The sequence below is a fragment of the Colossoma macropomum genome, unplaced genomic scaffold (genome assembly GCF_904425465.1).
Source record: "Colossoma macropomum unplaced genomic scaffold, Colossoma_macropomum, whole genome shotgun sequence".
Lineage (NCBI taxonomy): Eukaryota > Metazoa > Chordata > Actinopteri > Characiformes > Serrasalmidae > Colossoma > Colossoma macropomum.
The window spans coordinates 42,413,105-42,428,062 of record NW_023494793.1 but is presented as its reverse complement, the minus strand read 5'-3'; the positions used below and the strand labels follow the sequence as shown (position 1 = coordinate 42,428,062).

The window sequence follows — 14,958 nt, the reverse complement described above, 5'->3', positions numbered from 1 at the left end:
GTGATATAAACTGAGTCTGTTCTACAGTTTCTCATTAGGCTGAATGAATAACTGACTCTAAATGTAGGTATTGTGATATAAACCGAGTCTGTTCTACAGTTTCTCATTAGGCTGAATGAATAACTGACTCTAAATGTAGGTATTGTGATATAAACTGAGTCTGTTCTACAGTTTCTCATTAGACTGAATGAATAACCGACTCTAAATGTAGGTATTGTGATATAAACTGAGTCTGTTCTACAGTTTTTTGTTAGGTTGAATGAATAACTGGCTCTAAATGTAGGTATTGTGATATAAACTGAGTCTGTTCTACAGTTTCTCATTAGGCTGAATGAATAACCGACTCTAAATGTAGGTATTGTGATATAAACTGAGTCTGTTCTACAGTTTCTCATTAGGTTGAATGGCATTTTATCAGTGTTCTGTAAAGCTTGTCCAACTTAGCAACAGTAGCTAGCAACCAACATTTGTGAGTGTGGCTGTTTCAGCTGATGTGTGTTTTTTGTTGTCATTTTCAGGACGAGTGTCGAAACTACATCAAGGTTTTGCTGAGTCGGCAGGGCGGACTCTTCGTCTGCGGGACAAACGCCTTCAACCCACTCTGCGCAAACTACACCGTGAGTGTTTATAGACACTTATACACACTCATACATTCTTATGCACAGGGCTGAACCTGAGACTGCTAGAGCGTGGCCTTCAATTTGGGCCATAGATATTAAAACTTATTTAAAAAAATGAGAAAAAGCCCACATCTACTATAATGCTAATTTCTACCCTCTCTATGGGATTTATAATACTTTAGTTAGCACTAAGCTAAGGCTGGTGCAATTTAATGGTCATTCTAGATTCCATGTGTTTTATCTGAAGCTTGTAACAGACATGAACATATATTTGAGCCTGTATATATCAGTTTTACAGTGACTCTTTCATTAAAGAGTCCTGTCATATAGCTGCCACTGCTGTTTTCCATTCCTAACAACTGACCTAAACCTGCTTCCAGAAGGCCTTTTGTTGGTCTCAAACTCACTGTAAATCAGAACGTGATTGATTCCTCTGACTCTTCCTAACCATGTTGGTAGTTAGTCTAACGTGTAAGGCCCCCTGTTCAGCTCTACATACAGCAAGCATGACAATTCTATTAAATAAAAATGATCAGAAACACAATTAAAACCAGACTCTGAATCAGAATTGGAACACAATTACAGTCACAATTAGAATGAGAATCAGAATCTGAATTAGAATGAGAATCAGAATTGCAGTTAAAATCTAAATCTGAATGAGAATCAGAATTAGAATCAGAAAAAGAATCAAAATCAGAAAAAAATATAAAAAAGAGTCAGAATCATAATTAGAATTAGGATCCGTGTCAAAAATACAGTTAGAATGAGAGAATTCGAATTAGTCTGAGTCAAAATCACAATCTGAATTTGGATCTAAGTCTAATCAGAATTAGAATCAGAATCAGAAAGAGAGTCATAGTCACAATCACAATCAGAATCAAAATCAGAATCAGAAACGCAATTAAAATCAGAATCTGAATTAGAATTAGAAAAACAATCAGAAACACAATTAAAATCAGAATCTGAATTAGAATTAGAAAAACAATCAGAAACACAAAAAAAGCTAAATAAAAAAACAGAATCTTAATTAGCATTAGGATCAGTATAAAATTAGGAAATTAAGAATCTGAATTGGAATCAAATTTACAATCAGAATCAGAATCAGAATTAGGATCCATGTCAAAAATACAGTTAGAATGAGAGAATTAGAATTATCAGTTATTAGTCAAAATCACAATCTGAATTTGAAACCAAGTCTAAATCAGAATTAGAATCAGAATCAGAAAGAGAGTCATAGTCACAATCACAATTAGAATCAAAATCAGAATCAGAAACACAATTAAAATCAGAATCTGAATTAGAATTAGAATCAGAATTGCAATTGGAATTAGAAACTAAATTAGAATCAAATTTAGAATCAGAATTAGAATTAGAAAAAGAATCAGAGTCAGAAAAAATCAAAATAAAAAAAGAATCAGAATCGCAATCAGAATTAGGATCGGTACAGAATTACAGGAAAGACAGGATTACAATGAGTCAAAATTACAATCTGAATCTGAATCTGAATCTAAATCTAAGTCTAAATCAGAATCAGAAAGAGTCACAATCACAACGGCTCGTATTCAGTCATTGGCATGTCTAGAACGTCCAGAAGGACTGTGTTTTTTCTCACAAACTCACTGTAAATGAAACTGTGATTGGATAATTCTTTTGTCTCCTTCTAGTTATGTTGGCAGATAATCTAAGACCTTCAGTTCAGCTCTAAATACAGCAAGCATGACAGTTTTATTAAACACAAATCAATATAAAATTACACACGTCCCAGAAATCGTTAGGCCTTCTCTTCTACCTGACAGACACAGACACACTGTCATACACGCACAATCTGAAGGAAATTCCCCCCACGTCTGCCCCCGCTGAGCGCCTCCCTCTCTTTCTCGGAGCCATCAGTATAAATGATTGAAGTGTTATTGATCGCTGCTGCTTTCAGAGCGTGTGCTGAACCCCTCTCTGTTCTGCCACAGACGCTTTTCTGGGCTATATTCGCCTTTTATAGGCCAAATAAGTGATGCTGCTGTTAGTCAGACACTGTCCCTCCATTCATTCAGGTTAATTGTGCTCTTTTAAAATCAGTTTTATCCGATTTTACGCTTGTCCTAAAAGTTGTCCATCAAGACGTTCTGTGTCTGAAGCTCACTTCTTTAGTTTTAGCGCTGGAGCTACGAGGGTAATATCCAGTTTTTTGATTAAAGGTTCTTTGCATCGTGAAAGGTTCTTCAGATTGATGGAGAATGTGCTGTAGATGGTTCTATATAGAACCATATGAAACACACTCTAAGTCAATCTGAATAACCCTTTCATGATGCAAAGAACCCTTTAATCATGCAAAGGGTTCTTTGTGTGTTCATGGCTCTATATAGAACCATTTTCATTACTAAAGAACCATAATTTTAAGTGTGTACTGTTACTGGATCTGACAAAAGATGGAGAAATAATTTAAAAACTCATAATGCCCTATAATCCTGTGAAGTTTGAAGTAAGTTACTCTTTACTGAGTCACGCTGCTCTAAATTCCTCTGGCTCCACAGACCTGAGCCGTGGGTAAGCATTCCGGAAAGGCCACCTAGGGTGCGCCTAAGTAGGATACAAATTTGCAAGGTTCCAGGGTCGGTGTCTTCGGTTCCCTGAAGGTTAGCAGTGTGATCCGGGGCTTGTTGGAAAGGGCACATCTTGCTCTACTGACCTGTGGAGTTTGAGTTTGAGTTTTAAAGGTGCTTATTGCAAAGCATTCCCTTCTCCCATGGCTTTATTCATGATGTTATGTGATCGCATCACTGAGTGCGTTTACATGCACTTAATAATCCGATAACTGCAGAAAATCAGATTTTGTCAGTAATACAATCAACACGTTTACATGCTCTTGAGTAATCAGATTATGTGGAATCTCCAGGTCTACATGAGTCGGGCAGTAATCAGATTTCTGCTTTACAACCAGCCAGTAAACTCATAGAAGAATGACATAAACATAACGTAAAACTCAAACTTCATGCTGCGGCTTTTTTAAAAAAACACCACACCACTTTATCTGAAAATATGAACAAACATCATCTAGGAAATAATGAAGATTATTTAAATCCTTCACTTCATCAGGCATGTCTTTGGTTTCAGCGTGGCTCCAAAAGTGTTTTGCTGCGTCTCACGGCGACGCTCCTTGCTTATTTCCGGTACCACCGTCTGTTCTCGCACATGTGCAGACTGAGAAATCCGAAAGAAATCAGAGTAAGAGTTTACATGCACTGAGAAATCTGATTACTGAGCTAAAATCCAGCCTCTTTATCAGATTTCTTAAACGGATTTTTAGACCTTGCTGCGATGTAGGAAATCAGAGTGTGCTGTTTACATGATCATTTGAATAATCAGATAACTGCAGAAATCTGATTATGATCAGACTATTGAGTGCACACATTCTCTGTCGAAAAATCTGAAGTCGTGCAGCCTCTAATCACCACCCACATATTAGTGATCTGTAAAGTGCCTCTGATATTATTTTAGGGAAAAAGTATTTGTAACAAAAACAACGTTTTAAAGGCCAAACAGTGGCTTTAAAAGCCGTTTTCCTTTCCCAGTCGTGTCGTCGTTCTCGGTTTATTTGCGTGTGGGTGTGCAGGTGTTTGTGTGCTGGGTGTCTTTTATCTGTCTGGAGTGTTTCTCTCGTGCTGAAAGCTCGCGTCACATGAATAGACGCCGCGATCGCTTACAATTCCTCCCGCAGCGTCGGCTTTCATCTTCCATCCAGAAACATCACACCTGAGCCGTATCCCAGCGTCCTCCGCCGCTCCAATTACACTAATGATAAAAAAACCCTGACAAATAGACAACAAATAAATTAATAAATAAATAAAGAGACATAAAGACAGAAATATTAATCATCCGCTCTGCCGGTTCCCCTCGTTCCTGTCAGCTGCTTCATTACAGAGCGCTGAAAACAAAAGTTAGTGAAAAAGAGAGGAGTGCGAGGAGGATGAGGAAGAGAGCGAGTCGTTTAGTCTGTCACCATGGAGACAAAGTGATAGAACACAGAGAGCATTAGCAAACACTGCTAATGAGACATTACACCTGTATGAGTGAGAGAGAGAGACAGAGAGAGAGAGGGAGAGGAAAAGAGTGAGAAGAAGAGAAGAAAAAGTAGAGAAAGAAAAAGTTAGAGGAGGGGTGAGAGGTGAAGAAGAAAGAAAGAGACGGAGAGAGAGAAAGAAAAAGCGAGAGAGAGATGGGAAGAAGAACAGTAAGAGAGGAAAAGAGAGAGAAATGACAGAAAAAAGAGGAAGAGAGAGACAGAAAGAAAGAGGAAAGGGAGAGGAGGAAGGAGAGAGAGAAAGAGGGGGAATGCAGGAGAGAGACAGAGGAGGAGGAGAGAGTAAGAGAGAGAGGGAGAGAGAGAGAGAGAGAAAGAAACAGGGATAAGGAGAGAAGAGAGTGGAAGAGAGAAAGAGAGAGAGGAAAATGAAGGGAGGGGGAGAGAAAGAAGGAAAGGATAGAGATATAAAGATAGGTGAGAAGAGAAAAGAAAGAGTGGAAGAGGAGAAAGAGATAGAGAAAGAGTTAAGAGGAAGAGCGATATAAAGAGAGATAGGTAAGAAGAGGAAAGAGAGAGAGGAAGAGGGGATTGAGAGAGAGGAACAGGGTGAGGAAGAAGGCAGATGGGAAGAGGAAAGGGAAAGTGAGAGGAAAAGAGAAAAATGACAGAATGAGAAAAAAGAGAGAGACCTAGAAAGAGGAGGGAATGGGGAGAGGAGGAAGGAGAGAGAGAGGAGGAGGAAAGGGGAAGAGAGATATAAAGATAGATAAATGAGAAGAGGAAAGAGAGAGGAAGTGTGGATAGAGACAGAAAGAGAGAGCGGAGGAAAAGGAGACTGAGAAGAAAAGGGAACTAAAAAGAGAGAGCGAGAGAGAGAGAGACAGAGAGAGAGAAAGAGCAGGAGTTTATTTTGAGTTAGTTTTAATGGAACGACAGCAAATCATTATTTCTCATCAGCTCAAACTTCAAACGAGTCGAGTAACTGCAGCGGGAATGGCCCGTGGATGTTTTAGTGAATGTGTGTGCGTTTGTGTCTCTCTTTCATTCTTTCTTTCTATTCCTCTTCTCTTCCCTCTCTCTCTCCCTCTCTCTCTCGCTCTCTCTCTGAATCCACCATCTCTCTCTCTCTGATTCTGTCTCAGATCAGCCAGCTGTACCTTTTACAGCAGAGTGAATGTTTTTGTTCAGTTGTCCTCCTACGGTTTAGTGACTGTGAGCCAGAGCAGCTCTTTACTGACCTCTCCTTAATACCACACTGTGTGTGTGTGTGTGTGTGTGTGTGTTTGTGTGTGTGCAGGGAGACACTCTGGAGATGGTGGGTGAGACGGTCAGTGGGATGGCTCGCTGCCCTTATGACCCCAAACATGCCAACGTGGCTCTGTTTGCAGGTAAGTAGCATCAGAATCAGAAAAAGAATCAAAATAAAAAAGAATCAGAATCAAAATTATGATTAGAATCAGAAACACAATTGGAATCAGAACTAGAATCAAAATCAGAATTAGAATAAGAATCAGAAATAGAATCAAATTTAGAATCAGAAAAAGAATCAGTAGCACCCTTAGAATCAGAGTCTGAATTGCAGTTGCAGTCTGAATAACAGTCACAATTAAAATCAAAATCAGAATTGCGATTAGAATCAGAATCTGAATAAGAACTACAATTAGATTTGGAATCTGAATAAGAATCAAAGTTGGAATGTATGTTAGAATCAGAAAATCAATCAGAAAAAAACAAAATATAAAAGAATCAGAATAATTAGAATTATCATCAGTATCAAAATTACAGTTTGTATGAGAAAATTAGAATTAGAATGAGTCACAATTACAGTCTGAATTTGAATCCGAGTCTAAATCAGAATTAGAATCAGAATCTGACTTAGATTTAGAAAAATCTGCATCAGAAAAAATCACAATAAAGAAGAATCAGAATCCTAATTAGAATTAGAATCAGTATCAGAATTTGTACAATGCAATTAGAATAAGAGAATTAGAGCTAGAATGAGTCACAATTGCAATCGGAATTCAAATTTAAGTCTAAAGTTTAAATCTGAGAAAAAAATCACATTCAGAAAAAAAAACGAAAATTAGAATTAGAATCAATATCAAAATAAATTACAGTTAGAATGAAAGAATTAGAATTTGAATGAGTCACAATTACAATCTGAATTCAAATCTAAGTCTAAATCAGAATTAGAATCAGAAAAAAAAATCACAATCACAATTATAATCTGAATTCAAATCTAAGTCTAAATCAGAATTAGAATCAGAATCAGAAAAAAAATCACGATCACAATTATAATCTGAATCAGACATTGGATGTGAACTGAGACCAAAGCAAATTGGGCGATAATGTTTATTCTGTTCATTTCTGTTCCAAATGTGTTTGCTGTCGGAACAAAACCTCAATTTGTTTTTTGTTTATTTTTTATAATATTTGAAAATCTGTCCTTTTCATTGTGTCCAAAATAACTTCCAAAGATCTCATTACATTAACTTCATATACTTCATATGTTATTTAACTGTAAATGATGTATACGTATATATAAATAACACAAAATGATAAAAAATCAAAACAAGCTTCCTCCTGTCGTCCACTTTGTCGTCGCCTCTGATCACACTGAGAAAATGAAAATGACACAGACAAACGACTGTTCGCCAAGGACTATTAAGGCTATTCAGAGCCCAGAGAGGGAGCTGTGGAGGAGTGCTGGACACAGCCTGCCTGTCTTCCACTTTTCAGCGTGTTTGTCCACTCCTGTCCCGCCGTGGTCTCCAGCTTTCCGTGAATTACACAATAACACCCCGCAGGAAATGACTGCTGCTGATTACTGGAAGCATATATAGAGATTTCTTTGTTAAAGCGCCTCTGAGCTCCTCGTCAATTATCTGTCTTAATTACACGCTCGTTCACGGACAGTATTTATGTCTGTCTCCGGCTGTAATCATATACACATGCTAAGCCCTGAGCGCTGCGTTAGAGGCTCACACACTGCAGTGGAAAGAAATATGATGTAATAAGTTAAGGATATATTGTAGGAGCAGTAGGAGTTTATTAAATCCATAAATTTTCTCTGTATGGCGTTTCCTGTAACAGATTAACAGCTTGTGTGTTTGTGTATAGATATATTTATATATATATAGATGTACATATATGTATTGTTTCTGCAGATGGAAACCTCTTCACTGCCACAGTGACCGATTTCCTGGCCATAGATGCGGTGATCTACAGGAGTTTGGGGGACAGTCCTGCTCTCCGCACCGTCAAACACGACTCCAAGTGGTTCAGAGGTGGGACAGTGATAAACATCGTACACAGTGTGTGCTTCTACACAATCAGCAGGGCAGTGTGTGTGTGTGCCTGTTTGTATTCATACATTTTTCAGGACAGAAATATCCCAGTTTTGTAGGAAAATCAGAGAAAAAGACTTTTTACACTGTTTTCAAATTAATACAGATCAAATAGGATTTATTAATCACTGCTTCCTGGTTTATTGTCATTTCCCACACTGTCCCCACTTTTTCAGAGCTAAGTTTGTATATAAGAACCATAGGGAGTTATTATTATTCCAAGTAGATGCTTTCATATGTATAGATACGTACATACATGTGAAACAAATTCTATTTAAGGCCATTTTATTGTTCTATATAGATATATATACATATATATAAAACATATGGGCCATTTTTTTTTGTTCTATATAGAGAATTACATATACATAAAATACAAATGGGCCATTTTATTGTTCTATATAGAGAATTACATATATATAATACAAATGGGACATTTAATTGTTCTGTATAGATGTTACAGATTTATAAAATACATACGGGACATTTTATTATTCTATATAGATACTTACATATATATAAACATATGGAACATTTTATTGTTCTATATAGATTCTTACATATATATAATGCATACAGGACATTCTAGTATTCTATATAGATATTTACATATATACAGGGTATCCCAAAAAATTTGACATCATTTGAGATGTGAATATCTGATTAACTACATGTCCTGGCAAACAAAATGAAATAGGCTTCATGTTGAACAGTACAAGATTTATTTATCAAAATTCAAACAAGAAATTCAGAGGGATGTAGATTTTATAACCGATTTCACAGCTTCACAAATGTAATATCTTCCGATACTGGTGGTCGTCCAGACCCCTTTGTCCCACACAGACAGCCTTCCTCTTTGAATTTTTTGTGCCGTGCCCAAATCTGCTTTCCAGTTGGTGCATTTTTATTGAATTTTCTCAAAAATGCTGCTGCACACTTTTGTTTGACTGTGTTCGAGCATATTCTAACACACACAACGCCTTTTCATTTCTAGTGGACGCCGTTCTTCAACCTGAAAAAAACACATTAAAAATTATACTTGGTTAGTTTTTACACATTTTGTTAAAATGTGAGATCATTTGAGGGAGAATTGGCTGTTATTAGACTACGAAATGATGTCAATTGTTTTGGGACACCCTGTGTATAAGGTATATGGGACATAGTATTCCATGTAGGTACTGGCTCCTGAAAATACTATGAACACCACAGCCATTATATTCCACTTGTTTTTTCCCTGCTGAGCGTGTGATGATGATTTTGTGTCTTTGTTCACAGAGCCTTACTTCGTCAGCGCTGTGGAGTGGGGACCACACATTTACTTCTTCTTCAGAGAAATGGCCATGGAGTTCAACTACCTGGAGAAGGTAAGAAAAGAGAGGAGAGGAATATAGGGAAAAAGAAAAGAGTAGTGAGAAGAGAAGAGCTAAAAATAGGAGAGCACAGAAAAGGGGAGAATAGAGAAGAGGAGAAGGTGATAAAACAGAAGAGAGGAAAGAGGTAACAGAGTGTATTTGTACCTGTGTGTTAGCGTAGATGTTCAGTGTGCCGCTGATGTTGTAATATCATTAATAACGTGTATTTTCCCACAAACTGTGTTACGACCTTTTCACCCTCATTTTTGAGCTGCATATTTAATTTAATAAACCTGCCCTATAAAACTTCTGGGAGCAAATTAGACGGAGGAGATATTTTCCTCTCTCCGTTGCTCAAATGGCATCATTCATTTTCACTTTAGACCGTGTCTCTGGCCGAATAACAAGGACTCCTTTTATCTGGCTAATTAGCGATGCCTAATTCGGTGGGTTTCTGCTTTCGACAGCAGTCCGCTCTTGTGGAGCTCCGAGTTAGTGGGACTGCTGTGGTTTTCATGCAGTTTAAATTGCCCACTGAACCACGATATGGAAAGCACTGACATTTTCATGAATTAATTATGGTAGTTTACAGTTCTGAGTCAAAACAACAATAACAGTAGGAAACTCTGCCAAATAAAAATCCTGGAGGATTTAAAGGTTGAGTGGTTTACTTTTTATTAATTCATCAAGAGTATTATGGTCTTCATTCTACTCTGTTAAAGTCTTACAGAGTGCTTACCATACAAATATGTGTGTGCTTGTTTTCATATTCATATTTCATTCTCCAGACAGATATGTTGTGATTTTGTAGGAAATTCAGAGAAAAACAGTTTTGACCAGCATTTTGAGCACTTTGTAGTTCTACTCTTACAGACTGTAGTCCATCTGTTTCTCTGCATACTTTGTTACCCTGTTCTTCAATGATCAGGACCCCCACAGAGCAGGTATTATTTGAGTGCTGAATCATTCTCAGCACTGCAGTAACACTGACGTGGTGGTGGTGTGTTAGTGTGTGTTGTGCTGGTCTGAGTGGATCAGACACAGCAGTGCTGCTGGAGTTTTTAAACACCTCAGTATCACTGCTGGACTGAGAACCAAAAACATCCAGCCAACAGCGTCCTGTGGGCAGCATCCTTTGACCACTGAAGGACTAGAGGACGACCACCACAAACTGGGCAGCAGCAGATGAGCTATTGTCTCTGACTTTACATCTACAAGGTGAACCAACAGGGTAGGAGTGTCTAGTAGAGTGGACAGTGAGTGGACACAGTGTTTAACGCCAGCATCACTGCTGTGTCTGATCCACTCGTACCAGCGCAACACACACTAACATGCCACCACCACATCAGTATCACTGCAGTGCTGAGAATGATCCACCACCCAAATAATACCTGTTCTGTGGGGGTCCTGACCACTGAAGAACAGGGTAACAAAATATGCAGAGAAACAGATGGACTACAGTCTGTAACTGTAGAACTACTTAGTGAAACTATACGGTCAGTGGAGCTGATAAAATGGACAATGAGCGTAGAAACAAGGAGGTGGTTTTAGTGTAATACATACAGGACATAGAACACATATGGAACATATAATTGTTCATATGGGTGCTTACTTTTACATAGATATTCACTTTTATGTAATGCATATAGGGCACATTATTATTATGTATGGGTACTTGCATATCTCTGCTGTCAGAACAAAACCTTGTATCTCCAAAATGGAGAAGGGAAAAATAGACTTTACTTTTAATGGAAGTCTTTGGAACCAGATGTTTCTCCAAGTCATTTTGGACTGTTTCTTTTGGTCCATTCATCATGAAATTTACATGAAATTTACATTTTTCAATTATGTCAAAAACTGAAAAAATGACAAAAATGGAGATACGAGGTTATGTTTCAACAGCAGCAGTATGGAGCATATGTAGGACCCTGCGTTCTGACATTGTCAGAAAAACAAACCTGTGTGTGTATGCGTGCCAGGTGGTGGTCTCCCGTGTGGCTCGTGTGTGTAAGAGTGATATGGGCGGTTCTCAGCGGGTGTTGGAGAAGCAGTGGACATCATTTCTGAAGGCCAGATTGAACTGCTCCATCCCCGGAGACTCACACTTCTACTTTAATCTGCTGCACTCCACCAGCCCCATCCTCCGCCTGCACGGCCGAGACATCATACTGGCTGTGTTCTCCACACCATCCAACAGGTATGACATGCATGAATGAGGAGTGATAGCAACCAAAATGAAGTGATAAGATGGGTCAACATGCATGTGGAGCAAAATAGACCAGTGAAATGGATGCGGATTGATAGTCAAGCAGCTGTTATTTCGTTAAAACAGTGTTGATTTGATAAAATATGAACCACAAAGCTCACATGACATGAGGCTTATCCTTATTTATTCAAGCTTTTAAAAAATGATATCAGGACGGAGGAATACTTTATCGATGTAGGGGAAATGTATTGGCTGAGTGCCCTTATAAATGGATAAATTTAGCTGCGATCCGCTGCTCCGTTTGATTGGATTTGGGTGGAGAGACCCACATTTTGGCTCCACTTCACACACATAACACTCCACAGCTAGAGGCTAGATGGAAAGAGCGAGAGGAGAGAGAGAGAGAGAGCGTGGATGAGAAGCTGAGAGATGAAAAAATGAAAGGGATAGAGAGAGAGGGAGAGAGAGGAGGATGTGAGGGAGTGATAGCAGGTATTTCCCTGAGAGGAGGAAAAAGGCATATATTTACAGATCATGGCAAAAGTGTGTATTTCACGGAAATAATGACAGGAAAGAGCGTGGGAACGAGGGAGAGAGGATAAGAGGAAGGGAAAAAAGAGAAACAGTGATTCCACCTCTTAAGAGAGATAGAAAGAGAAAGCAGAGAACGAGGGAGAGAATGGGAGAGAGAAAAGTAGAGAGCAGAGAGTGACGCAACTACTAAAGAGAGAGTGAGACAAAAGAAATAAATGTAGAGAGATAGAAAAAGAGAGAGAGAGAGAGAGAGAGAGAGAGAGCAAGGGAAGAGAAAGAGAAAGAGAGAAGGTGACAAAGAAAGAGAGAGAGAGTGATATAGGGATAACATTAGGGGCCCTAAAACTGATCCTTGTGGTACACCACTACACACTGACAAATACGAAGTGATTTCTCACGTAAGACCTAAACCAGGCTGTTATATATGGTTCCATATAGAACCTTTTTAAAAAGGGATCTATATAGCATCAAAAAGGGCTTTACTATTGTTTTCAGTGTCAAGCTTATGAGCTTTTACAATAGGCAAACCCTTTTTGGTGCTGTGTAGAAACATACAGTGCATTTCACTATGCAAAGAACCATGTTAGCATGCAAATGGTTCTTTGAGTGTTCCTAGTTCTGTATAGAACCATTGTCTTTACTTAAGAACCCTTTTAGAACCATCTTGTGAAGAATTAAAAAACATCTAGTGACCAAATTATGAACAGCACTGTCTAAAAATCCATATTTAATTTCCAGTCAAAACAGCTTTCATTATTGCAGTATATTTAACAGAAAATTACCCAGAGGCCTCATCAGATGTGTCAGTGTTTTGTGAGTCACTCTTTCCCTTTATTCCCTTTATTTATCTCACTTTCAGCTCCTCAAAGAATCTGCAGACACACCTCCAAAGTTCAGTCTTAGAAGCTGGTTGATCATTTTCTGAAGTAATCAAACACATTCAGTGGTGTTGAGGTCTGGACTCTGGGGTGGTCAGTCCATGGTTCAGCTTCTTTGTTTGGAGTGTCCGTCTCCTTTTCTCAGTGAGGTTCTTCTTGATCAGCTACACATCCTTTCAGACCCACAGCGCTGAGTCGTCTTCTCACAGTGGAAGGATGGACAGAAACACCTGTGGATGTTTTCAGATCTGAAGCAGCTTGATTTTCTCCTCTCTCTCAGAGATGAAAGCTTTAAGTGCTGTTTATCTGATGGGGGCAGTTTTGGGGTTGACCAGCTCTTCCAGGTGGTTGTTAGGAGCCACATTTTCTTTGTTTCTTTTAAGAATTTTGGAGGGGAACATGATGTCGGTGATAAATTCCACAGTGTCCGATTTTCCCAGCTGAACAAGCATCTGCACACAAATACAAACACAAACAAGCGGGGGGCACCGCAGGGGGGTCCGTGTGTATGTGTGGTCTCTTAAAGAGCTTCCAGACAAATAGCCGTGTTGCCGGTTAGCGAGTTAGCGTGTTAGCGTGTGGTGGCAGGCGCAGCGGGCAGGATTGTGGGAAAGAGGAAGTGATGCGTTCGTGCGCTCTGTGGGAACTAATAGACTAATGGGATCCATACCGTCTGAATGACTTTTAACGACGCTTAGCATAATATTTTGACTCTGACTCTGTTTCTGTGGTGCTGTTTTGAGTAATTACGCCCCGAGCTCCGTCCGCCTGCACTTCTCTGCATGAGCTTTGTGTTTACGCAGCAGTTTGAGAAATTATTTCGCACTTTGAAGATTTTTTTTGTTTGTTTATTTCCCCAAAGTAGGACTGAATACATTCATCCTCCAAGTGTTTTTATACAGGAATGGTCTGTTTCCTGACCATTGAGTGTCCTTAGGGGGAGAGAAAGAGAGAGACAGAGAGAGAGGGAGAGAGAGGAGAGAGAGAGAGAGAGAGAGAGAGAGAGAGAAGTGAGAGAGTAAGAGTGAAGAGGGATAGAAGGATGTAATATATAGAGAGAAAGAGAGAGAAGTGAGAGAGATAGAGAAAGAGGGAGAGAAAGAGTGAGGACGGATAGAGGTATATAATAATAGAGAGAGATGTGTGAGAGAGAAGGAGAAAGCGAGAGAGAGAATAAGAAAGGAGAGAGAAAGACTGAGGTGTATAATAGAGGTGTATAATAATAGTGAGAGGAGAGAAGCGAGAAAGAGAGATGAGAGAGAGAAAATAAATTAGAGAGAAAGACTGACAATAATAGAGAGACAAGATAAAGATAGAAGCGAGAGCGATGTGAGAGAGGAGAGAGAGAAAGAGAGATAGAGATGAGAGACATGACAGAGAGAAAGAGAGATGTGAGAGAAAGAGTGAGACAGATAGAGGTATATAATAATAGAGAGAAACAAAGATGAGAGAGAGAGAGAAATAGAAGTGAGAGTAAAAAAATGAAAAGGGATAGAAGGATGTAACATATAGAGAGGGAGACAGAAGTGAGAGAGGAGATAAAGAGAAAGAGAGAGAGATAGAGAAAAAGAGAAGCGAGAGAGAAAGAGTGAAGACAGATAGAGGTATATAATAATAGAGATGGAGAGGAGAGAAAGAGATGTGAGAGAGAAGGAGAGAAGCAAGAAAGAAATGTGAGAGGGAGAGAGAAAAGAAATGAGAGAGAAAGACTGACAATAATAGAGAGACAAAGATAAAGATAGATGCGAGAGCGATGTGAGAGAGGAGAGAGAAAGGGAAAGAGAGATCGAGAAATGAGAGACGTGATAGAGAGAAAGAGAGAGATGTGAGAGAAGGAGTGAAGACAGAGGTATATAATAGAGAGAGTGAGAGAAGTGAGACAAGAGAGAGAGAAAACAAATGAAAGACTGACAAAAATAGAGAGACGAAATAGAGAGAGTGAGACGTGAAAGAGAAAGTGAAGAGGGACTTCAGTGAAAGTATGAATGAAAATCTAATGGAGG

The 14,958-nt window shown here is 38.9% G+C and overlaps 1 protein-coding gene across 1 annotated transcript in view; it reads left to right on the top strand.

Moving 5' to 3' along the window:
• sema6bb (sema domain, transmembrane domain (TM), and cytoplasmic domain, (semaphorin) 6Bb) overlaps window positions 1-14,958 on the top strand; it is a 224,698-nt gene that overhangs the window by 140,972 nt on the left and 68,768 nt on the right. The window contains exons 6-10 of the mRNA XM_036579602.1: window positions 519-617; window positions 5,936-6,026; window positions 7,806-7,925; window positions 9,261-9,349; window positions 11,317-11,534. Of these exons, the coding sequence (XP_036435495.1) occupies window positions 519-617; window positions 5,936-6,026; window positions 7,806-7,925; window positions 9,261-9,349; window positions 11,317-11,534 (617 nt within the window). The remainder of the gene's footprint in view (window positions 1-518; window positions 618-5,935; window positions 6,027-7,805; window positions 7,926-9,260; window positions 9,350-11,316; window positions 11,535-14,958) is intronic.